General features: G+C 47.2%; 1 protein-coding gene across 7 annotated transcripts in view; it reads left to right on the plus strand.

The window, feature by feature from the left end:
• Nucleotides 1-26903, plus strand: part of MAPKAPK5 (MAPK activated protein kinase 5) — a 429232-nt gene that overhangs the window by 310530 nt on the left and 91799 nt on the right. For all 7 annotated transcript variants that reach the window (XM_086943071.1, XM_086943068.1, XM_086943069.1 and 4 more), the window contains one exon: nt 14153-14233. In XM_086943071.1, coding sequence (XP_086799197.1) covers nt 14153-14233 — 81 coding nt within the window. The remainder of the gene's footprint in view (nt 1-14152; nt 14234-26903) is intronic.

Here is a 26903-nt window from a genome sequence, read left to right on the forward strand (position 1 = left end):
AAGTGGTACCACAGGTACCCAGGGCACTGTGACCACTGTGACCAGGGAAGACGCCAAGGGCTGAGCACTTATTGTGCCACCCTTAAAGGCCCTGCACCCTGACACTCACACACTGCCTTGGCAGGCTGCGTGTCTTGGTGCAAAACAAAGTGAAGAGTCGACATGGCACACATCCCTGTGTGCCATGCCCACTAAACACTGTCCTGGCATACATCGGTCACTCCTCTAGATGGGTGCCCTATGCCAGTGGTGAGGGTATAGGTGCATGAGCCCTGTACCCTTACAGTACCCAGGTCCATTCCTGGGCACTGTGTGCAGTGCTGCCATTAAGAGTATATGGTGCTTGGAGTTTGTCATTACGACCTCCACAGCACCATAATGGCTGCACTGAAGACTGGGAAGTTTGGTGTCAAACTTCTCGGCACATTAAACCCACACTGATGCCAGTGTGGGATTTAATGTTAAGTGCACGACAGAGGGTGCTTAGAGATGCCCCCTGAAACCCAACCAACTCCTAGTGACCTGACTGAGTGGTTGCCTAGGCTGCCACCACCAGACATGTTTCTGGACCCCTGGGTCGAGAACTTGCTGCTCTCAGGGGCCTGAAACAATGCACATCCTGGGACGAGGTGCCAAGTCTCCTCCCCAGGATAGGCAGGGTTCATAAAGGAGAAGCTTCAAAGACATATGCCACCTTTGTGAGCCTCTCCAGACCACTTGCTGTACTCAGCAACTGGTCCCCACTCGTTCTACCCACCCCACTTTGGGCGGGAGAACCAGCGGGAAAAACAAGTGAGGAAGAGAGGTGTGACCACCTCATCCCTAAGGTGGGGGAGGCGAGGTAATGCACAACCTTGAGTCCCTGCCACCTTGAGGATGGGGGGACCCAGACAACTAGGGACAGGCTCCTGTCCCCCTCCCACTGGGGAGTGGCAGAATAGGGGGTGTACCCACCCAGGGAAGGGACCCATTGGTCCCTGACCTTTACCCACCTGTAACGCCCCTACATTTAGTATTTGGGGCACCCTGAACCTTCCTTCCTCAGATCCAGCAACAACATGAAACAAAGGAGTATGAGAAGCCATGCAGAGCTAATAAGAGGATACCGCCCACTGACTTGGCCCCAACACTACAGGCCTGTTATGTTATGTTATGTTATGTTAAAATGCGTTTGTATAGCGCTCGGCTACTCAAATAGTGTGTCCCAGCGCTTTCCACAGGCAGCTACAGTGTAAAACAACATAACAAGATGAACAGATCCCGACAGAAGAAGAGAGACACCCACCTAAACAGAAAGATTAAAAAGCCAAGTCTTCAAATTCCTTCTGAATTGAAGCAAATTGGGAGTACTGCGAAGTACCAGTGGGAGCGAGTTCCACAGCTGGGAGGCCTTGAGGCTGAAAGAGCGTCCCCCAATGCGGGCCTTCCTCACACGTGGAACCACAGCCGTGAAGAGAGATTCAGAACGCAGTGAGCGAGCAGGACGATAGAAAGCCAATCTCTTCTGCAAGTATCCCGCGCCTGAGCCGAATAGAGCTTTGTGTACCAGCGTCAGGGATTTGAACATAATCCGCTTCCGGATCGGCAGCCAATGAAGCGTCTGCAGCAGCCCAGAGGCCCGCGCTCGTCTATGCAGACCATAAATCGCGCGGGCTGCAGAGTTCTGTGCCACCTGCAAACGCTGGACCAAGTAGTCCGGAAGGCCTAGGAAAAGAGCATTGGCATAGTCTAGCCTAGATCCAATAAGCGCCTGCACCGTAATCCGTCTGTGCTCCGCCTGTCTCCCCTCGAACCTGCTCCTGCAAAACCCCGGCATGTCCAGCGGCCAGCAACCTCAAAAACCCCGGAGGACCTGAAGAAGCAAAACCTGCTGCACACTTATATAAAGTTCAAGCACAAAAGATGTCTCAATGGACATAAAGTTCAATGATCACAGACGGAGGACTGGAGCATCAGTGCTTTGGTTCTTCTTTTTTTATTTACTGTTCATGGAAAAGCCAGCCGACACGTGTTTCGTCGCCAGAAAACACAGTTTCCGCGACTCCTCAGGGCTGTAGGAAATAGATATATAACCACAGGTCGCGGTGCCGGTGATAATTCCGACCCGGCTGGGACCGCACCCGGAACTGCAATGGGATCGTGAGGGATCCTGTCGCATACTGACTCCCGGCACTACGGGTATGTTTTGCTGTAGAATCTTCTATACTTCTCGCGTTTGAAACACGCCACTAGGATATTTTCCAAAGCTTCATTACCTGAAGAGCGCAACACTGAAAAAATATCACTCAATATAGAATCTTCGCCACGCACTCGTTGGAGAAGAGCATTTTGAAATTACAAGGCATTTTAGAACCCAGTGTCGAGCGGAGCCGGGTCCGAATTATCACCGGGTCCGCGACCTGTGGTTATATATCTATTTCCTACAGCCCTGAGGAGTCGCGGAAACTGTGTTTTCTGGCGACGAAACACGTGTCGGCTGGCTTTTCCATGAACAGTAAATAAAAAAAGAAGAACCAAAGCACTGATGCTCCAGTCCTCCGTCTGTGATCATTGAACTTTATGTCCATTGAGACATCTTTTGTGCTTGAACTTTATATAAGTGTGCAGCAGGTTTTGCTTCTTCTGTATACAGTGTGTTTACCAAGCACACTTTGAGGGGTTTCAGGGAATCACCCCTCACCTGCATGCACCTTTTGCTTCACTGCGTTCTCCTGCGCATCAACCTGAGCAGTGCGCCCAGCATTTCCCTTACAACTAAAACCCTGTTTGTTGTTGTCGAACCCCGGAGGACCTGCCTGCATTCACTTTCCAAGCTGTTTCTTCGTGAACACCAGACATCTTTAAACTGCAGCTTCTGGTGTCAGCCGGGAACCGCGAATCCAGCACACACTGCACCCGCCGAGCCCGGCCCATGTTTGAGTGAACAAACACCACAAGGAGGTCCCCCCGGCGTTCCGGACCCAATATCCAGCGACCCCTGACCTGACTTAAGCCTCCAGACAACACCTGCAGCCTCAATCCAGAGGACCCTCCCCCTACCATGGCTAGAGCCGGTAAGAAAATCCGACGTCCAAAGGCACCCCTGCACCCGACGCCCCACGGCCTTGTGTGCTCAACCCAGTGGTGGTCACTCCTGAAAGATCCTCGTCCCTGAGCCTGTAGTGTTTCTTTGTCCCGGAGAATCTCCATTCAAATCAACAGGGCACCTACCCTCAAAACAGCACCCTGCACCAGGCTGCCCTAGCGCCACTGAGGGTGCCCCTTTGGTGCTAACTCGGTCCCCAACTTGCCCTGAGCTTAACCCTAGGAGCTTTGCTCCCACAACCCCGTGGCCTGCTTGTCTGCCGCCACCAACTGGAGACCCCTCCCTATCCTCCATAGGATAACAGGGTGCAGATCAACATTCTGCACCCAGCCGCCCAAGTGCCTCTGAGGTTGCAACAACACTGCCTCACTGACTCTGGGAGACCCCTGAGTCTAACCTCAGAACCCTAACTCAAAAGACCGATTACTTACCATGAAACCCAAAACTAATTTTTCGTCTTAGGATAACATTGACACTTTTTCTCCCAAAAAGTGTCGACTTTTGAAAACTACAAATATTCCTTAAAAATCAGCCGAATAACCAAAACGCATTTTCTCAACTGTTTTCTGGAAATGTCCCAGTGCTGAATCCAGGATTCAGCACTGAGTAAGAAAAATTATTGATAACATAACTTACCTACTAAGTGAATTTCCTCCCATAGGTTACACTGCAATTTTGAACTGTGTTCATACAAGTAATTTACTACTTAAAAGTATTTTTATGCTTACCTGTACCAGGCTTGCTTGGTTCTAGAAATAAAACAGTATATTTTTTTATACATCACAATTGGCCTAGTGTTCAGTTCTTGAGTGTGTGAATTCATTTGCTGACTGAGTGTGTATATCAAATGCTTAACACTGTCCTCTGATACTGCCTTACTGCTCGACCAAGCAACCACTTTAGAGAGTAGGGCACTATCTAACTATAGCCTCTGCCAAACCTCTGGAGACCCTGGGACTCTATACACACTGTACCTCACTTTGGTGCAGTGTGGATGGGGAATGGACAATACGAAGTGTCTGGGGGACCATGAGCCTGTAGTACATATGGCACGAGTCTTTGCTCGTTACAGCTCTCCTTTGACAACTGTAGATGTCCTATATTTTGTCCTGTGCAGATGCTACTAAGGAGCAAAGTGGGTGGGGACTGGGGATATGTTATTGTGATGAGAACAATGTTTGTGCTCGTGAATTTATCAACTGCCAATAAAAATCTATACCAAACAATAAAAAGTTAATGTGCAGCTGCACAGACTTAGTGAGTTACATCGACCATAACGTGTGCCCCTGCCATAAAACCCTATCTTGCACAAACAGTTTTGAGGATCTTGATCTTCAAAGGATCCGTATCACTATAATTAATCCTTCAAAGCCCACTCGGCACCCTTAAACATAGCAAAAACTACTGAATGGATGTATGCCAAACCTTTCACACTAGTTTGGTGTAATTCATTTCTGAGGTTTTTGTTGTAGTGGAGAGCAAAGTGTCCTATGGAAGTTAACATGAAAAACTGTCATTTTTTTAACACATTCCATCTGCCCTAATAGATATGTGAAACTTGACAATGCCAGACTTACCCATGAAAGTTGGTTTATTGGAAGGCTTTGTGCAGGTTAACAAAAATTATAACCAAGCAAAAATCAAAGGAAATTTTGACCTAAATTTAACTACACAGTCGCTATCGGCAATTGGGAAAGGTTGAGAGACCAGGGGACACAGATGCACAGGGACATACAAATATGTGCACCCGCTCATAGAGGTACATAGAGGGACACACACAATGAGGCAGGGACTGACCCAAACAGACTTGGATGCAGAGGAAGAACGAGAGGCAAAGACAGACATGGAGGCAGACTAACTGACTGACTCAGCCTCCAACCCCTGCAAATAAGTTTAAACCACCTTAAATTGATGCTGCATCAAATGCAGTTACTGCTATATAGCAAATTATACATAATTAACATGTCCCTGTTTATGTACTTTTTTTTACTGTTTTTATTTATAAGAAAGTACATTGGTTCAATTACAGTACAGTCATGATGATTTGTCCATAGCAGAAAACAATAACTTGGCATCAGGTCAATGTATACATTATGCAAAACGCTATCTACGTTCCCCTCACACAGTGTTTATGTACTTTTAATGTTTTTCTTTTTGTTAATCTGATGTAACATGCAATAAACATATTGAACATTAAAATCATATATCAGTAAGTAACATATTTATTGCACCGCTGCTTGCACAGTATATTGAGAGATCCAGCATGACAACACTCACACTAAGCCAGCATTAATGCATCATTGAGGGGTTTGGACATAATTCGAAATTTCAAATTAGAAATGCGATCTAGATAGAGCATACAGAATTCTCTTCCAGGGGATCCTCATCAATAGTCATAAGCACTGAATATTCCCACCCATGTGCGGGACCCCGGAAACAATATAAAAATATATATGTAAAAACACATATATATCACTCCACATATATGTACGTACATATATTATTTTTCTCTCACCAATGCAGCTCCAAAACTGAGGCTAAAACAATGTAAACACATGTACATGTACTGCAATTAGTAAGGAAACAAAAAACACATTAGGTCAAATATCCCTTGAACTTTGTGTTTTAATGAGTAAAAACACTCATAAATTCTGAAAATTGCTTATAAATAGACATTGTTAGCCCTCAGGCTGCATTGTAAAACAATAGCATAGAAAATGAAACCATTTTCAACAAAAACTGGCACCGTGCCTTTAAGGCAGCCATGACCCCAGGCTTCTCATCATGCCTCAGGGGTGACGGTTAGGTCAGTTGTTCTTTGCATAACCCTGAAGACAGGGCTCAACCATAAGATTGTAATAGTACCGAATCTCATTTACCTGGACAGCCGGGTGGGTTGCTTATGACTTTGATGTTCCCATGAGGCACAGGGTCAGACTGATTTGCATATAGCCATGTCTGAACTGGGGTGGCAGAGTGGGCTAAAGAACGGTGATGGATTAAACCCAGATCTTTTGACTGGGTGTGAGTGTTTGATTTATTCAGATGCTCCGTCCATCACCACCCCCTTTTGTACCGCATTGTAAAACAATCGCAAAGAAAATAAAACCATTTTCAACAAAAACTGGCACCGTGCCTTTAAGGCAGCCATGACCCCAGGCTTCCCATCATGCCTCAGGGGTGACAGTTAGGTCAGTTGTTCTTTCCAGCTCCTTCAGTCAGGACCCTGGTGAAACCGCTCCCTTTATTTTGACTTTCTGTCAAAAAATATTCCTATTAATCTACAATTTTTGCTTTCACTCGACGTCTTTTAGACCTAGGGTGTTACTACTACCTTTTTTATGCTTAAAAAATAGATTTTTCTGTCAAAATGCCTTCCCTCTTTGACAAATGCCCTTCATGTGGAAGGAAGATGGCCAAGACTGACACTCATTCAGTGTGTATCCTGTGCCTACCAAACTCTCATTCTTCGAAAACCTGTGAACACTCCCAGGTTTTAACATCCAGAACTCTCAAAGACCGAGAGAGAATTTGCATTTATGGACTTTCTGAGAGAAGATCTCCCAAGAAGCAGAAAAGTCGGGGGCGCGGTCAACGTCGAAAGAAGTCCCGACTTGTTCACCTTCACCGTCTGGATCGGCGTCGAAGAAGCAGTCGACGGCGACGAAGAAGAAGTCTTCAGCGTCGAAAAGCAAGGTACCTCCGCTACAGACCGCGTCGAGGGGTAGGTCGCAGTTGAAGCAGAGGAGCTCGACAGCGAGCCAACCAGCGTCGAAGCAGCATAGTCATGCTGTGACGTCGAGGCATTCTCCGTCGACGCCTGGCCACCGGCATTCGAGGTCGACACAACCTCCGTCGACTACTAGTCTTGGTCGTTCGACGTCGAGGAAGCCTCTGCCGACACATCGTCGGTCGACATCGAAGCAGCCCACGTCGACGCCTAGTCAACGGCGTTCGACGTCGAGGCAGCCTCCGTTGCAGTCAGTCCAGCGGCATTAGACGTCGAGGCACCCTCCGTCGCCGCCAGAGCATCGGCGGTCGACGTCGAAGCAGCCTCTGTCGTCATTGAGCAGGCACCCTTCAACGGCGAGACGCTCTATGTCGAAGGACAGTCATCCACACTCGAGGTTGAGAAGATCAGCGTCTAGGAGATCACGGTCGACGTCGAGAGAGCGTCTAACTGCTTGGCGTTCGACGTCAAAGCAGCCACCGTCGACGGGTCAGCGGAGATCCAGGGAGCGGGGCGACTCGCATTCAGCGAATGTCTCTCCTACAAGAACACAGGAGAGGTCACCCTTGAGGCAGGTGGTGCAAGAGATGGAGTGAGTCATTGGACCAGCCTCAAGCCCTATGGTCTCAACAGGGTTCCCCAAGATCAGCATCAGCTGCGGAGGTGGAACAATCACCAATACAGGATCCTCCTGTCAAAAGGAGAAGGGTCTCGGATGAGAGAGGTCAGTCGCGGTTTTCCTCTAGACGGTCTCTGGTGAGCCTGTCCTCATCCTCCTCGGCATCTCGAAGTGACAGATCTTCGGATGGGGAAATCAGCTCTTTGGATAGGGAGAGGTCCAAGTCCCCTGCAAGGTCGCCGCAGGATCAAGCGGATCAACCTCCTCCTACACGTTCGCCAGTGATGGATCGCACCCGGAAATCTCCTCCTGTTCGTCTTTCCCCAAGGTGGTATAGACCTCTTCACCACTTGGCCAAGGACTAGGAGACGGCGGATCGGTTGAGGGCGTATCGAGATCAAACCTCCCGCCACAAAGAACGGTCTCGTTCTAGAGTGCACTCAAGTAAGAGAAGATCTAGCCACAGGGAGCGATCTCGTTCTAGAGCGCGCTCAAGTAGGAGAAGATCTAGGTCCAGGCGGACTCCTAGTTCTTCAAGTTCATCGAGGACCCGCTCTCACTGGAATTACTCTCCGACTCTAACAGACAGCCCACACTCGAGAATATCTCCAACTGAGGATATTTTCTCGTTCCAAGACATCTTGGGCAGGGGAGCCCTGAAGCTAGGAGTGCCTATGACAGCTCCGCAGGTCAAAACGACGGTCATCTTCGAAACCCTGCAGCACAGATCAGCACCCAAACCTTTATTGCCGTTGGTCCCGTGTATCATGGATCCGGTGAATGAAGTCTTCCTGAATCCGGCTACAGTGAAGTCAGTCCCAGCGAGGATTCTCTATAAATATCGTTCTCCTGAAGAGGATCCTTTGTTCCTCAAGTCCGACCCACCTCTTGATTCGGTAATCATTGCGGTGGCTAAAAAGTCCAATGCGGTAGCCTCCTCATCCACGGTACCGCCAGATAAGGACAGCAAGTTACAAGACTCATGGGGGAGAAGAGTGTGTAACACCTCATCCTCTTTCCTCAAGGTCTCCAATGCGGAAGCTCTACTGGGCAGATATAATAGATCTCTGTGGGACTCTCTTCAGAGGTTTTCTACAAAACTGCCTCAGGAGGATAGAAAGGACTTTGAGGAGATTCTGAGGGAGGGAAGTCAAGTCTCCAATCAGATTATAGGTGCGGCGGCAGATGGAGCTACTCTGGCTGTGCATGGTTATGCGCATGGAATCACAGTGAGGAGATCCTCGTGGTTGCGCCTAACAGCATTGAAACCCGAGGCTCAAGCCAGAATACTAAACCTTCCTTTTTCAGGCACATCTCTCTTTGAGGCGAGTGCTGATGAGGAGATGCAACGGATGAAAACGGAGTTAGACACCCTTAAAGCCGTGGGGCTTGAAAAGAAAAAGGAATTCCGGAAGAAGTTCCGTTCTGACAACAAGGGCTCTTCGAAGCAGAGGGTTCAAACCCCTCACTGGCAGAAGGGCCAGAACCAGCAAGGCCAACAAAAATCGCAATATAAAGGCAAGCGCAATTCTAAAGGAAACGGGAATCAGCGCCAAAGCAAACGCTTCAATAAGCCTCAGCAGAAGCAATGAGTCTTCACTTCCCCCAGCGCCGTTGTCCACTCCAGTGGGGGGAAGCATTGCACATCACAGGACAGAGTGGCAGGCCATTACAAAAGATCAATGGGTGTTGTCTACGCTGCAGAATGGGTACTGTCTTCGTTTTCATCGTCTACCTCCACCCGTTCCTCGGATGCCAACGTCAAGCCACCAGCTACAAATGCTAAAGAAGGAAGTAGCGACACTCCTCGAAAAATCAGCCATCGAGAGGGTGCCTGTGGCTCAAAGGGGAAAAGGAGTCTATTCGAGGTATTTTCTGGTCGGAAAAAAGGGCCAAAAGGCAGAATACAGGTCCTTTCTGGACTTGAGAACACTCAATCTACATGTCAGAAAAGAAAAGTTTCGCATGTTGGCGCTTCACCAAATATATCCACATCTCAGGAAGGGGGATTGGATGTGTTCGCTGGACCATCAAGATGCATACTTTCATGTCCCGATACGGCCCGATCACAGGAGATTCCTTCGATTCCGGGTGGGGACCTCTCACTACCAGTTCAAAGTCCTACCGTTTGGGTTGAAGTCGGCCCCCAGGGTGTTCACGAAGTGTGTCGCAGTGGTGGCGGCAGCTCTACGCCGCAGGGGGGTCTTCGTATACCCATACCTAGACGATTGGCTGTTGAAAGGTCCTTCTCCAGACAACGTAAGGAATCAATTCCAGACCTGCATAGAAATCTGTCAGCGTCTAGGCCTGCATGTCAACTACAGCAAGTCTGTCTCCCAACCCACTCAGAAAATTCACTTCCTAGGAGCTCTGCTAGACTCCGAGGTAGGAAAAGTGTTTCCTTCGGAGGAGAGACAGTTTTCGATAACGCTCAAGTGCCAGCAAGTTCTTCGCAACAGGACTCAAAGTGCGAAAGATAGCCTCCCTCTTAGGGTCGATGGCCTCATGCATCTTCTTAGTACCGAACGCCAGACTACGGATGCGTCCTCTTCAGCAGGATCTGGAGGACAAATGGGACCAGCAATCAGATCGCTGGGACGATCAGATCACTTTGTCAGAGGTGGCTCGAACTTCCATCCCGTGGTGGACAAAGAAGCAGAACATGCAGGTGGGAGTTCTCTTCCATCAACCTCCTCCTGCACAAACGATCATCACAGACGCGTCTTTACAAGGGGGCACACATGGGGCCTCTCCAAGTTCAGGGTCTGTGGTCGTCCAAAGAAAGCACCTACCACATCAACTTGCTAGAATTTAGAGCAGTCCACCTGGCTCTCAAAGCGTTCCTTCCCTCGCTTCAGGAGGAAATGGTTCTAGTACAAACGGACACCACCACGATGTACTATTTGAACAAGCAGGGAGGAACACGCTCAAGGACTCTATCACTGGAAGCTCAGCGCATCTGGCATTGGCCTCTGGCTCGCAAGTTGTCTGTTCTAGCAGTCCACCTCCCAGGAGAGCAGAACGTGAGGGTGGACGCACTAAGTCGGCACTTCGAAGACAGAGAGGACTGGGTTCTCAACGACGAAGTGCTAGAAGACATTTTCCAGTCTTGGGGTCGTCCTTCCATAGATCTCTTCGCGGACGACGTAAACAGCAAATGCCCAAGCTACGCCTCAAGGTTCTACCGACCAGGAACGAGATGGAATGCTCTTTTGATCGACTGGTCAGGGGAATTTGTGTACACTTTTCCACCCCTTCCGCTGATCCCGAAGGTGGTGAGCAAGCTGAACCACTCGTGCACAACAATGATCCTGATTGCCCCCGACTGGCCGAGACAACGGTGATACACGGACCTACTTCACCTGTCAGTGTCTCCTCACAAGAGGCTTCCATGCAGGCCGGACTTGTTATCGAAGATGAACGGGAGGATTCACCATCCCAACCTTCCGTCACTGAACTTGGCAGCATGGCTCCTGTGGTCATTCAGTACGGCCATCTAGGACTGCCACAAGACTGCATGTCCATTCTGAGAGAAGCACGACGTCCTTCCACAAGACACTCTTACGCATGCAAGTGGAAGAGGTTCTATATGTGGTGCATGCAGAATGGTCATAATCCGGTAAAGGATCAGGAAGAAGCAGTTCTTCCCTACTTGTTGTACCTGGCTAAAGCAGGGTTGAAGTTTAATTCCATTAAGGTGCATTTAGCCGCTATAACTGCTTATAGGGGATCACCTTCACAAACCTCTTTTTTCCAGTTGCCAGCGGTAAAAGATTTCCTGCAGGGTCTGAAAAAGGTGTACCCTCCTGTACGTCCTCCTTCTCCTACCTGGGAGCTGAACCTAGTACTATCAAAGTTGATGGGCCCTCCTTTTGAGCCCATTCTTAAAGCTACTTTACAGCCTATTTCCTGGAAAGCGGCTTTTCTGGTAGCGATTACGTCAGCCCGTAGGGTGAGCGAGATTCAGGCTCTCTGTACCAAGGAACCATATACAGTGTTTCATTTGAATAGAGTAGTGCTGAGAACGCACCCTTCTTTCCTGCCAAAAGTGGTGTCAGATTTTCATGTCAATCAGTCGATCTCACTGCCCACTTTCTTTCCCAGTCCCTCTACTCCAGCTGAGAGGGCTTTACACTCTTTGGACCTGAAAAGGGGTTTAAAGTTTTATCAGGACAGGTCCAAGTCTATTCGGCATTCTGATCAGTTATTTATTAACTATGGATCGATCAGAACTGGTCATGCAGCATCGAAACGTTCCATTTCCAGATGGATTGTTTTGTCTATCAAAACTTGCTTACCAATTGGCGCAAAAACCTCTGGGGTTTACCCCTAAAGCGCATTCCACTAGAGGTAGAGCTGCCACGGCAGCTTACCTGCATAATGTGCCCATGTCTGAGATTTGTAAAGCGGCGACCTGGAGGTCTGCCAATACATTTACCAGACAATACTGTCTACATTCTGACACGAGAGCATATACCCAGGTGGTCCAGGCCTCCCTGAGGAATCTGTTTAACAGCTGAGTTATTGGCTGTTATGATTTGGTTGGGTCATGTACTTCTCATTTACCTGCAGGTGGTTGATGGGCTTGCTATTCTATTCAGTGCTTATGTCTATTGATGAGGATCCCCTGGAAGAGAAGGATAAGTTACCTGTAATCCTAGTTCTCTTCCAGGGGTATCCTCATCAAAGTCATAAGCAACCCACCCGCCTCCCCAGGTAAATGAGATTTGGTACTATTACAATCTTATGGTTGAGCCCTGTCTTCAGGGTTATGCAAAGAACAACTGACCTAACTGTCACCCCTGAGGCATGATGGGAAGCCTGGGGTCATGGCTGCCTTAAAGGCACGGTGCCAGTGTTTGTTGAAAATTGTTTCATTTTCTATGCTATTGTTTTACAATGCAGCCTGAGGGCTAACAATGTCTATTCATAAGTAATTTTCAGGATTTATGAGTGTTTTTACTCATTAAAACACAAAGTTCAAGGGATATTTGACCTAATGGTGTTTTTTGTTTCCTTACTAATTGCAGTACATTTACATGTGTTTACGTTGTTTTAGCCTCAGTTTTGGAGCTACATTGGTGTGAGAAAAATAATATATGTACGTACATATATGTGGAGCAAGATATATGTCTTTTTACATATATATTTTTATATTGTTTCCGGGGTCCAGCACATGGGCGGGAATATTCAGTGCTTATGACTTTGATGGCAATGATTACGTCATTCACTACCTTTATGACTGATCTGGATTTAAAGGTGAATTGTACCAAAACTTTCTCAATGAATTGTGGAATTAATGCTAAACAGAGGAAAAAAAACTATGTTTATTGATCAAAAGCCATCTGATCATGTTTCTAGTTTCCCTTACCTAGGAATCTTGTTTGACTCTTCAGGACAATGGAAGTGTGCAACTAAAAGTAGAAATATGTTATTTGCTAAATCCATAATGGCCTTGAAAATGTTTAGCAAAAAATGGGAAATAGACCTGTCAAAGAGCTTTTACGTATATATAAAACTAGCTGCATTGCTGTGGCAACTTATGGTGCGGGAATTTGGGGCTATTCCAGTGTCACCAGCCTCAAACTGACCGAGAATAGCTTTCTGCGATATATCCTCACTGTCCCAGATGGCACGTCGACCCATAATTGCCACACAGAACTTGGCATGACCTATCTAGAAGATCTTATCTGGGTGCAACCGGTTCTTCTGTGGCACAGGGTTTGGACTAATGAAGAGTGCCATCTGAATCGTCTCATTTTGGAGGACGTTTTAAAACTAGAGGGTGTTCACAAAGTAAAATGGCTGAGTTACGTTAAAACCTTCTGTTACAGCTTGAATTGCCCCGAATTTTATGATGATCCTATGTCATTGTTAAGTATCCCCAGGAAAGAGCTTAAGAGGTTATGTTTAACTTTCCTGGTGAATCAAAGAGACAAAACTGAAATGTAAAAAAAAACTGTGTCTGCTCACCAATTGATTTTGATCGTTCAGGATATACAACCTTACCTAACCTTGCGGATGAGTGCACATGAACAGTTTCTAATGATAAGATTTAGATTCGAGATCCTATTTAGATTACTAAGTTTCCCGGCCATCAATGATTGGTCTACCTCCCTGTGTAAGTGCCCATGTGTGACAATATCTCTAACCAATCAGACATCCACATTTTATTCTTTTGCAAATTTTATACGGTACCAAGGAGAAGGTGGATCATTCCCATTTTAAAATATTTGGATATGAGACAATGCAGACCTGCCTTTCTAGCCATTCGGAAACTGGAAGATATTTTCACTGTCGCATCTGTCTCTGTATTTCTTAGAAACGTCTTTCACTCAAGACAAACAATAACTGTTTAATTACACTGTTTTTAATATATTAGTCCCTGTACTTTTAACCTATTTATTGCCTTGACTAACATATGTAAATAGATTATGAATTGTGTACTGTTTTTAATGTACTTTTATGGTTATCCGAGATTTATAACCGAATAAAGTCTTTCTGAGTCTGACTTTGATGAGGATACCCCTGGAAGAGAACTAGGATTACAGGTAAGTAACTTATCCATATTATACTTTAACACACAACTTAATTGTTCTAAAATATGGTTGCAAAAGTAGCACTGTAGGTCTTGTAATGGCGTTTTCAACACTGCTCTTGTCAGTGTAAGTCGAAAATGTTGTGAAATCTATTTCTTGTTTTTGTAATTTTTTTACAGGTATTGGAGGCACAGAGAAGGCACCAGAAAGAAAAATCTGGAATTATTCCTACCTCGCCTACACCATACACGTATAACAAGGTATGGTCCTGATGAGAAGATATGCTGAATTTATGCATGGTTCATATATTTTTCGTGGTATATGAATGACTATTTAATGTTGTGGTATTACCACATAAACTCTTGTTATGTATTTTGAGCCACAGTGAATGACAATCTAGGGATCCCTTATACTAACTCTTTCATAAAGTGCAACATGTGATCTGTTTGTCCAATTTAGTAGAAATTATACATCTTTAAACCTGAAAATCTAATAAACGTTGTACCTTTGAGTGAATATTCAAAGTAGTTGTTGTAAATAGTTTAACCAAAATGTTCACATATTCCATGCTAACCTATTGGAAAATATAGATACTATTGAAGACCAAGCGGCAACTACTGTGCTACCAGTTCAGCTGCAAACACATTGAAAAGGAGTGAATTTACAGCTTTTGTGAATACTGGAGGAAGCTGCTATATTTTTAAACATGACACTTTAATAGGACTGCCAGGCTCTTCCTATATATGCCCCATCCTCCCATTTGCTCTTGTTCTTATCATCAAGCCAAACTTTCAATCGGTTTCTCCTCATCCTCCTGACCACTTAGTCTGAAACAGCCAGCCTGGCAATCTCCAGCCAACTCAGTTCATGCTCTAGGTCTTCTCATGATAGCCTTTGATCTGACTAGCCATAATCACAGCAATCAACCATTACACATTAAAAGATGCCATATACACATTCCTTTCAGTAGCCTTTACTAATTTTTGCTTACATTGTATAGGAAGCTGGCTCTGTTTATACTATACCAAAGCGAGGTATAGTGTGCACAGAGTCCAGTGGAACCCCAAAGGTAGGCAGAGGTGAAGTTAGATAGAACCTTACTCTCTGTTTGTGACAGTGTGGTAGGGCAGGAAGGCAGTATCAGAGGACAGTGTTAAGCATTTGTTGTACACACTCAGCAAATTAATTCACACACTCAAAGACTGAACTTCAGACCAATTGTTTTTGTATAAAAATATTTTAGTTATTTTATTTTCTAGAACCAAGCAAGCCTGGCACAGGTAAGCAATAAGTACTTTACAGTAGTAATGCAATTGAGATAGTTTGAATGATAATTGTATATGCACTTTGATTTGATTTACAGTATGGATGCAGAGAAATGCAGTACTAAGATGCAGTACATAGACTTGAATAGGCTTTTCAGTAAAATAGCAGGTAAGTACCTTTTGAGATTAATAGACACACACAGAGTAGTATACTTGGATACTACTCTGGGACATTTCCTGAAAACAGGTAAGCAAAATCGTTTTTGTTAGATTATGCAATTTTAGAGAATTTCTTTAGTTTCTCAAACTCCACACCTAGAAACTTTTCACAGACGAACAGTCAATGTTATCCTATGGAGGAAAATAGTGTTATCGGTTTTGAGGTAAGTATTTGGTAGTGGGAGTTGAGGTTCTGGGGTAGACTCAGGGGTTCCCCAGGGTCAAGGATGCAGTCTTGTTACACCCTCAGCGGCATAGGGCGGCCGGGTGCAGAGTGCTACTGCCCAACGTTATCCAATAGAGGATAGGTGGCCTCCGGTTGGTGGCTGCTGACAAGCAGGCCACTGGTTTGTTGGAGCAAAGCGCCTGGACTTTAGCTCAGGGCAAATGGGGAAACAAATTAGCACCAAAGGTGCACCCTCAGCGGCACTAGGGCGGCCGGGTGCAGGGTGCTGTTTCGACGTGGGACATCATGTTGGTTTCAATGTAGAACCTCCGGTTTGCAAAAGCACTGCAGGCAGGGAGACGAAGGTCTTCTGGGTGTGACCACCACTTTGAGATGTAAGTTGGGAAGTTAGGGGTTGGTTAGGCACTGTCGGTTTGGGCACCCAAAGCGGTGAGGCATCGGGTGCAGGGCTGCCTTTTGGGGTCGGATCTTCTTACCAGCTCCTGGTCACAGCTAGGGGGACCTTCTGAATTTAGTCTGCAGGTGTCGGCTGGTATGCATATGTCTGAGTGTTGTGAAGTTGATATCTAGCTTGGAGGGTACTAAAGGATGCCAACACTCCATGATCGAGGACATCGCCTATTTTAGAAATACCTATCCGATCCTACTTCTAAAACCACAAAGTTTGCCAATCTTTCAGCCGAGTCCCTTCCCACAATGGGGTTTCTCTGGTACATTTGTGATCCCACTGCATTTGTCTCTCTGCTCTCCTCCATGCCTCCAGCGTCCTTTGGATCGTTTGGAGCAATCTACTACATCTCTTACCGCCGTAGATATATTAACGATAAGTACCATCTCTAAACTGTAACCTTTCAAGCCTATAACTCGGGTGATCCCCGGGTGTGTGGATCCATTTGTTAATTGCGATAAGATGGGCTGCTCTATAATAAAGTCTAATGTAAGACAAAACCCCCCCCCATTGTACCGATTACTGTGCAATGTTGGGAGTGGGATGCGCGGAGGCGCCCCATCCCATAGGAGTTAACGCAATTCGCTGTCGATACTGTTAGACATCGTATCTGGAATCTTAACATAGGTGTTTTGTAGTACATAGAGGTACTGCAGGAGCATTACCATTGTATCCATGGCAGCTCTTCCCATAATGGTCAAGGGAAGTCTCCTCCATCTCTTAACGTCCTCTTGAAAATGTAGGAAGACCCACCTAATGTTGCGAATTAGGCTAGTTGCCGCATAAGTCATGGCTCTCTTGGCCAAGGGAGCCATAGGGAAGGCTCCGGGCCAGAAGTAGGCTGTAATTGCTATTCCCACTCATTTCTGGTCTGAAAAGGACAAGAGCCTTCGTTTTATCCCAGTCCTCCAAGCCAGCAACTTCTTTCTCAAAATGGAGAAATCCAAGATTCTTGCGCTAGCTTATGTCTTGTCTGCCCTAGACCAAGGAGACTGGATGGTAGCAATGAAAATGCAGGACGCCTATTTTCACATTCCCATCCTGCCTGCCCACCAGCACGATCTGCGGTTTACAGTAGACAACAAACATTTTCAGTTCACCATGCTCCCCTTTAGCCTTAGCAGCACTCCTCTGCTGTTCTACAAGGTGATGGCAGTGGGTGCAGCTCATCTACGGAGAACAGGGGTGCCAGTCTTCCTCTATCTTGACGACTGGCTGTTGCAGGCGGGCTCGCCCCAGGCTGTCATCTCCCACCCCAGACTATGGGGGACCGCCTGCATTTGCTGGGTTTCACTATCAACGTGCCGAAGTCACACCTGACTCCCTCTCAGATACTCCCTTTCATCTGAGCTGTTCTGGACACAGTGCAGTTCCGGCTTATCCTCCCAAGTGGAGAGTCCAGGTTATTAAGGCTATGATACAAATGTTTTATTGAAACTGACTGAGCTGCTGGGCCTCATGGCCTCCTGCATCCTCCTGGTGACACATGTCAGATGGCATATGCAGGCTCTGCATTGGGACCTGAAGTTACAGTGGGTGCAGCATCACTCTGACTCTGTCCAGATCTCGTAGGGAACTGCAAAGGATCTGCAGTGGTGGCCAGCCATGATTGAGTCAGAGGCAAACCCCTCTCCCTTAGCCAACCTTATCTGACAGTAGTGACAGATGTCATTCCTGGGATGGGACTACTATCTAGAAGAGGTGGAGATCAGAGGACTTCATATCAACATACTAGAGCTCCTGGCATTCCGACTGGCATTGAAAGCCTTTCTATCTGCCAAGGTAAGGCTAGTACAGGTGTTCATCGACAGTACACTGTGGTACTGTAACAAACAGGGCAGGTTGGGTCCTGTGCCCTTTGTCAAGAGGCCCTGCATCACTGGACAGGGCTGGAATAGCAGGGCATTTCCCTGATGGTTCAACACCTGGCAGGTTCGCTAAACGCCAGGGCGGACAAACTCAGCTGTCGATGCCTAGCAGGTCATAAATGACGTTTCCATCCGGAGGTGGCAGAAGGTCTCTTTCAGCAGTGGGGATAGCCCTGGTTATATCAGCAATGTAATGTCAGCAGTTTTGCATGCAGGAGTTTCCAAGGCAGTTCTTGCTCAGATACTCTTTTAGTCTCTAGTGGAGATCATGCCTCCTGTACCCCTTACACCCATACTACTCCTGTCCAGAGTTCTCAAGAAAATCAGGAACAAACCGGGCCCAGGTCATCTTGTGGCTTCGGACTCCGCATGGGAAGAGTCTGGTATCCCGAGTTACTGAGCATGGCCATTGATCCTCCGATCAGGCTGCCACTTCGGGAGGATCACGTTTTGTAGGGGATGGGGAGGGTTCTCCACCCGAACCTGTCCACTCTCTGCCCTTTTGCGTGGAGATTAAGCGGTGGCAGTTGACTGCTTTCGACCTTCATCTGACTGTGATTCTGGAAACGAGGCGTTCCTCCACCAAGACTGTATATGCCTGCAGTTGGAAAAAAATTGTCATGGTGTGCAGAAAAGTTCATTGATCCCCTTTCTGCCCCTCTTTCTGAGGTTTTGCTTGTTGCTCTTTACCTTGCCCGATTCAGAAAAGGGGGTGGTGATGGATAGAGTATCTGAATTAAGCAGAACACTCATACCCAGTCAACAGATCAGGGCTTGATCCATCACCGTTTTTTTAGCTCACTGCACCATCCCAGCTCAGAACCTGGCTACATGCAAATTAGTCTGTCCCTGGCCCAGTGCATCATGGGAACAGGGCAGACCAAACTACCAAGCAAATTCTTTTACTGGAAAGGAAACAAGCTTCCGGGGACCGGTTTCTGGCATTACAGCCGTCTTCGGCCCGGCTTGCTTGAATCCTGATGGTGCAGTGAGCAAGGGACTCATGTCTGAGCATACCCTTCCACGCTCATGGTGGACAAAACGATTCAGAAAAGGGGGTGGTGATGGACGGAGTATCTGAATTAAGCAGAACACTCATACCCAGTCAACAGATCAGGGCTTGATCCATCACCGTTTTTTAGCTCACTGCACCATCCCAGCTCAGAACCTGGCTACATGCAAATTAGTCTGTCCCTGGCCCAGTGCATCATGGGAACAGGGCAGACCAAACTACCAAGCCAATTCTTTTACTGGAAAGGAAACAAGCTTCCGGGGACCGGTTTCTGGCATTACAGCCGTCTTCGGCCCGACTTGCTTAAATCCTGATGGTGCAGTGAGCAAGGGACTCGTGTCTGAGCATACCCTTCCACGCTTATGGTGGACAAAACAATTCAGAAAAGGGGGTGGTGATGGACAGAGTATCTGAATGAAGGGTATACTCAGATGTGAGTCCCTTGCTCATTGCACCATCAGGATTCAAGCAAGCCGGGCCGAAGACGGCTGTGATGCCAGAAACCGGTCCCCGGAAGCTTGTTTCCTTCCCAGTATAAGAATTGGCTTGGTAGTTTGGTCTGCCCTGTTCCCATGATGCACTGGGCCAGGGACAGACTAATTTGCATGTAGCCAGGTTCTGAGCTGGGATGGTGCAGTGAGCTAAAAAACGGTGATGGATCAAGCCCTGATCTGTTGACTGGGTATGAGTGTTCTGCTTAATTCAGATACTCAGTCCATCACCACCCCCTTTTCTGAATCTTTACCTTGCCCAGCAGGGCTTTGCACTGGGCACCATTAAGGGATATTTCTCTGCTGTGTCTACCGTCTTGCGACTGCCTGACCATCCCTCCTTGTTTAAATCCCCCATTGTACATAAGTTTTTGAAAGGTCTCGTCCACCTTTTTTCCCCCATTCACCATTCATTATGTCTCCTTGGGACCTTAATTTGCTTCTGACATTTATGATGTGTGCTTTGTTTGAGCCTCTACACAACTGTCCACTCAGGCTTCTCACACATTCAAAACAGCCTTCCTGGTGTCCATTACATCTGCTCGTAGAGTGAGTGAGCTGCGGATATTTTCCTCCTGGCCGCCATATCTCTCTAACCACACTGACAAAGTGGTGCTTAGCACAAGAACCTCTTTACTGCCTAAAGTGGTCACACCATTCCATGTAGGACAGTCAATCACCCAACCTGCCTTCTATGCTCCTCCACATCCCTCTAAAGAAGAGGAGGAACTCCACCATCTGGACCCAAAAAGAGCATTGTCGTTCTACCTTGACCACACACAGGAGTTCTCCAGTATTAGGGGTGTCTTTCATAGATTCACATGCCTGAATCATTCCCCGTCGTCGGAGTGGGAGCCCACGGTACATAAAAAAGTAGTAAAATATACCCTTAGTACATAAGAAATAACAATATACCCAACCAGGAAGTAAAGTAGCCCCAGCTACAGTAAATAAAACTTCCACATTAGAACCTGTCCAGGTCATTATGTATGGACCAAACTGCAGCCAATCAGGCCACAGCTCCCACCAGAATGCTCTCCCCAGAGACCCAGGCTCTCAGATTTTTTTACCGCACGTCGTGTGATAGGGAGTCCTTCTGAGCTCTGCTCATTTCTTCTCTTGGATCGAGTTTATTTCTTCTAAAATGTCTACTTCTAAGTCCCTTTTCAGGGCCTGTGACTCGTGTGGAAAAGCGAGACTGTTTAAGGAAGATCCACACACTCGCTGCATCTACTGTTTGTACCCTGACCATCAGGTTAAGGAGTGTAGCATCTGTCGAAAATTCTCTCCTAAAACCCTCAGGGACAGAGAGGGTCGCCTGCTGCTGTGGCTGCAGAGGATAAAGAACAAGGATGAGCCACTTTCTGAGGTAGGAAGTTTCGCCTCAGAGTCTACTAAGGGGTCTAAGAAAAGGAGAGCTGAGAGTGCTGTGCCTACTCCGAAAGCTAAGGTGGCTAAACACCAGATCGCCTCACAGACTGGGGAGCCTTCTACTTTGAAAGCTCAGAAATCCTCTGAGAAGTCTGTTAAGCTTCCAAGCTCAAAAAGAACGGAGTCTTTGGTGTCTCCTGTGAGACCTGTGACTAAGGCACCAGCAACGTTGCCGATTTCCAGTCAGGCTGCCTCTGCCATGACTTCTACATTGACTTTCTCCTCACCAAAATCGACCATGGTGATGTCCTCAGCCTCCTCTCCAACTTTTGTTCATGTTCAGATTCGTCCCATCTCGTCGACGAAGGTTATCACACCTCTCGTCGACGATCAGACATAGACGACACTGAAACAGTTGACGAAGAAATCCTCGTCGTCGTCGACGGCTGCTCCGTCGACGAAGAAGACCTTGCTGTCGTCGACACCATCTTCGACGAAGATATCGTCGACGGACCCATCGACGACGAAAAAGACCCCGTCGACGGACGCGTCGACGAGAGCGTCGTCGACGAAGGTGAAGATTGTCTCGTCGACGGCCCCGTCGACGGCCCCGCCGACGATGAAAACTGCTCCGTCGACGGTTCCCTCGTCGACGGCGAGATCCAACACGTCGACGAAGGTAACACCACCTCTGAAATCGAGAGAGCCATCGTCTTCAACATCCAAGGCGACGACACAGAGCTCGGATTTGCCAGACAATCCACCTACACCAAAATTGTCGTCTTGTACAGACCTGCAAGTATGGTCAGCAAAGAGCACTGCCATACCTCTTCCATCTCCAGCCACAACTGCGGCTTTATTGCAAAAGAGGTCATCTCAATCCACGCCATTGTCGCCACTCCAAATGCCGGACAGGCTATTGGATTCTGAAGCAGAATCTGGTGATGACATGTTCCAAGCGGCTGAAAGTCCTTCTGACTTATTGATACAGGTTAAGGATCAAGAGGAAGAGGAACAGCAAATTCAGGCACCTACATTGGTGAACACTTCTACGCCAGGAATGCAGATGCCAATGGAACTTTACGAGAATCTGCAATATATGCTGAGCGATTATTATCGCCGATTCCCGCCTTCGGAGTCGGGCGATTCACATATTACCTCCCCACAACCTCAAGTGAGTAGAGGTCCAAGGGCTAGTAGGTCGGAAGAGGCACAGACTACCCGACCTGCCACGCCATTATCTCCCCACCAACAGGATGTTGACGATTCTGATGAAGACACCCATGAAGAAGGGGAATTGAATAGGTCGGACTCGTCGGAGTATGAAGACTATCAGGCTGAGACGCCATCCCCAGAGGAACAACCAAAGGCTGAGTCACCGCCGGTGGATATAGCGAACTTCCATAGAATTATGGACAAGGCCACTAAGAGATTTCTAGTTTCTATGGAAGCAAAGCAAGATGAGTGCTTTCTTTATGATTTTAAGACTTTATCTCAGAAGCAAAGTTGGTCTATTCCCATTATAGACTTTATCTGGAAGGAGGGACTTAAGATAATGGCCACGCCAAATTCTTCTCCCGCGGTATTGCCGAGAGTCGACAAGAAATATAGGGCGCCAGCCTCTTCACCTGCTTGTCTCATCGGCCAAGCAAAGACGGACTCAGTCATTGCGCAAGCAGCACAAAAGAGGGCTAGGAACCCCTCAACTCAGATCTCCATTCCAACGGACAGAGACGGCAGACGCCTCGATACCATTGGTAAAAAGGTATCCACTATCGCGGCCACCACTGTTAGAGCTGCTAATTCGTTAGCAATTCTCGGTAGATATGACAGACAAATGTGGTCTGACATATCCCCATACATCCAGAAATTGCCTGAGCCAGACCGCTCTGAGGCCACCAAGATTCTACAAGAAGGCGAATGTGCTTCGTCTGAAATTATCGACGCAGCAGTGGACGTAGCGGCCACAGGTTTTAGACAATTGGCAGGAGCTGCAGTGCTCAGAAGAGAGGGATGGTTAAAATCTACGTCCTTTCGACAAGAAGTACAGGCCAAAGTTTTAAATATGGCTTATGACGGCGAATTCCTTTTTGGCACACATGTGGACGAAGCCTTACAGTCCATTAAGAAGGATACAGAAACGGCACGTTCATTAGGTACTCTGCAGTACCGTAAATCTTCCTTTCGTGGTGCAAGAGGAAGAGGTAACTTCTCCAGCAGAGGAGGTTATTACCAGCAGCGCCCATATTCGAACAACCAAAGCAACCAAAGGTACCAGCCTTACAAACAGCAACCTTATGGCCAAAGACGGAGTAATTTTACACAATCCCGAGGTAAAACTACCTATCGGGGTAGAGACAACGCCAACAAGAAGTGAAAAAAGCGTCCTGCCGCCACTTTGCCTACGCCAGCCACGAATTGGAGGAAGAATATCCCTGCATTACTCTCAATGGTCCAATATTACAACAGACAAATGGGTCTTGGATGTAATCTCAAAAGGTCACATATTGGAATTTGTAAAAACCCCTCCAAATTCACCCCCAAAAGGACCACCCCCAGCACATCTCAAAGAGCTGTTCGTCCAAATCAATGCAATGATTCGGAAAGGGGCAATCGAGAAAGTACCTCAACATCAGAGAGGAAAAGGGTTTTACTCTCGTTTTTTCTTGATACGCAAAAAATCGGGGGAGTGGCGCCCCATCCTCGATTTGCGTGCCCTCAACAAATTTATCAAGCAGTTGACTTTCAGAATGTTGTCACTCCAAGAGATCCTCCAGTTTCTGACGGAAGGCGACCATATGGCAACCCTGGACCTTCAGGATGCTTACTTCCACGTACCCATCTTCCCCAGGCACAGGAAGTTCCTAAGATTCAGAGTGGCTGGCAGGGACTTTCAGTTCAAGGTCCTTCCCTTCGGGCTACGTTCAGCCCCGAGGGTATTCACGAAGATGTTGGCACCGGTGGCGGCCCACTTACGGTTGCAGGGTGTCCAGATTTACCCTTATCTGGACGACTGCCTTATCAAGGCCAATTCCTATGCCACCGCAAGCAGTCATATCCAAACATGCCTGCCCCTATTTCAAAAGTTGGGTTTTTCAATAAACTTCAAAAAATCGGACCTAACACCGTCTCAGAGGACGTCTTTCCTGGGAGCGACTCTGGATTCCAAAAAAGCTCAAGTCTTCATTTCAAACGAAAGACAAGCAAAGATCCAGGAACTGGCGAGGGCACTCCTCAGAAAAAAGTGCGTTTCAGTTCGAAGATTCAAGTCTTTCCTAGGGATGTTGTCATCATGCATCCTCCTATCTCCGAACTGTCGTCTGAGGATGAGACCACTACAAGAAGAACTCGGCCACCAATGGGTGCAAATATCCGGTTCCTTCGAAGATGTCATCGTCTTAACACCTCGAATGAAACACGCAATTCGGTGGTGGACTCAAGCACGCAACCTGCAAGTAGGCTGCGCCTTTCTAGCAGAAGTCCCCAGTTTCATCGTAACCACGGATGCCTCGCTGGAAGGTTGGGGCGCTCACCTTCAAGGGATGACAATCAGTGGCAAATGGAACACACAACAAAAGACATGGCACATCAATTTATTGGAGTTGAGGGCCATTTTCCTCGCCCTCAAATCATTTCAAGCGACTCTGTCAAACTCGTCCGTGTTGATCCGAACAGACAACACGACGAGCATGCATTACCTGAACAAACAGGGGGGCACAAGATCAGCCCGTTTGTCTCAGCAAGCTCAAGAAATCTGGAATTGGGCCCTGGCACACAACATCAACCTGACAGCAGTTCATGTCCCGGGAGTAGCCAATGTACTAGCAGATTCCCTAAGCAGATCCAAATGCAGCACTCACGAGTGGGAACTGCATCAGCCAGCACTGGATCAAATTTTTCAGAGATGGGGTCGCCCCGAGCTAGATCTATTCGCGACCTACCACAACAAGAAATGCATCCATTTCGCGAGCTGGATTCCTCACAAGGAGTCTTGTGGGGACGCTCTCTCTATGAACTGGGAACAAATCTTTGCCTACGCCTTCCCTCCGATTCCTCTAATTCCCAAAGTCATCAAGAAAATGAGGAGACAACCGTGTCGTCTGATTCTAATTGCTCCACGGTGGCCCAGACAATACTGGTTCACACAGCTTCTTCTCCTCTCAGAGTGCGAACCAGTTCAGCTGCCTCAAATTCCGGATCTTCTGACAATTCAGGACGGCAAAATATATCATCCAGACCCTCATTCTCTAAAATTGTCAGCTTGGCTCCTCAACACCATGAGTTCGCACATTTGAACATTCCTCAGGACTGTCAGGAAGTCCTGAACAATGCTAGGGCACCTTCTACGAATAGAACTTATAAGCTTAAATGGAAGCGTTTTTGTGCTTGGTGCAAGACTATGGGTTTACATCCTATCCATGCTGAACCAGACAAGATTTTGCCCTTCTTTTTACATCTTGCTAAATCGGGCTTGGCGCACTCTACACTCAAAGTGTTTTTAGCGGCAATATCCAGATACCGACAGGACGGTAAAACTTCTCTATATTCCGCAAGAATTATCCAGCAATTCTTTAAAGGTTTATTCCGCATGTTTCCACCAGTCCGTAGGCCACCTCCATCCTGGCACTTGAATATTGTATTAGCTCAACTCATGCGCCATCCTTTTGAGCCAATTCATAAAGCTGATCTAAAATTCATCACCTGGAAAGTTGCTTTACTACTGGCTTTGACATCTGCCAGAAGGGTCAGTGACATACAGGCGTTTACATCTAAACCACCTTTCTTGCAATTCACAAATGATTCGGTGATACTGCGCACCAACCCGAAGTACATACCCAAGGTACCATCGGATTTCCACCTGAATGAGCCAGTCATCCTTAAAACGTTTTTTCCAAATCCGCAGTCACCAGCGGAACGAACTCTACACTCGCTGGATATCAAGCGGTGCCTCAAATTCTATCTCTCCAGGACAGCTGCCATCAGGAAGACTGATCAATTATTTGTTGCGCATGGCAAACCACGTCAGGGCAGTGCAGTGACAAAACAAACTATCGCTAGATGGGTCTCTTCAGCGATAGGGCTCTGCCATCAACAGGCAGGTAAACCCTTACAGGCCTTGCCCAGAGCACATTCTACGAGAGCAGTTGCTTCCTCGACTGCTTTGTTTGCTGGCGTGCCTCTCCTGCATATCTGCAGAGCTGCAACTTGGTCCAGCAGGCACACATTCACGAGGCATTACTGTCTGGAAGCTTCGAGCGATACCGATGCCTCGGTGGGAAGAGCAGTCCTGCGTAATCTTTTCCAATAAGGTGAGCCTCTGCTATTTCTCTCCCACCTCCTCTTGCTCTTTGACGCCTATTGTGTTATTGCTTTGCATTGTGTTTTTCTTGCATTACTGCTATGTGCCTTGGCGTCCAAGAGCTATGTATATGTTATTGCTATTACTGCTCACTACTCTGATTCAGGCATGTGAATCTATGAAAGACACCCCTAATACTGGAGAAGAACAATAGTTACTTACCTGTAATCTGTGGTTCTCCAGTATTGGTGTCTTTCATAGATTCACATGCACCCACCCACCTACCCTCAGAGGCTCACTCAGGCTGTTTCTCTATACTTTACTCCGGTACACTCCGGTGCTACAAAAATCTGAGAGCCTGGGTCTCTGGGGAGAGCATTCTGGTGGGAGCTGTGGCCTGATTGGCTGCAGTTTGGTCCATACATAATGACCTGGACAGGTTCTAATGTGGAAGTTTTATTTACTGTAGCTGGGGCTACTTTACTTCCTGGTTGGGTATATTGTTATTTCTTATGTACTAAGGGTATATTTTACTACTTTTTTATGTACCGTGGGCTCCCACTCCGACGACGGGGAATGATTCAGGCATGTGAATCTATGAAAGACACCAATACTGGAGAACCACAGATTACAGGTAAGTAACTATTGTTCTTCTGGGTGGACGACTAACTCTTCGTGTGGTATGTTGGTGCGAAAAAGGTTGTGTTTTGCCTCAAAATGTGCTACACATTGGCAAAGAATCAACCTCCTGAAGGCTTTTGAGCTCATTC

This window comes from Lissotriton vulgaris, chromosome 11, assembly GCF_964263255.1.
Source record: "Lissotriton vulgaris chromosome 11, aLisVul1.2, whole genome shotgun sequence".
Lineage (NCBI taxonomy): Eukaryota > Metazoa > Chordata > Amphibia > Caudata > Salamandridae > Lissotriton > Lissotriton vulgaris.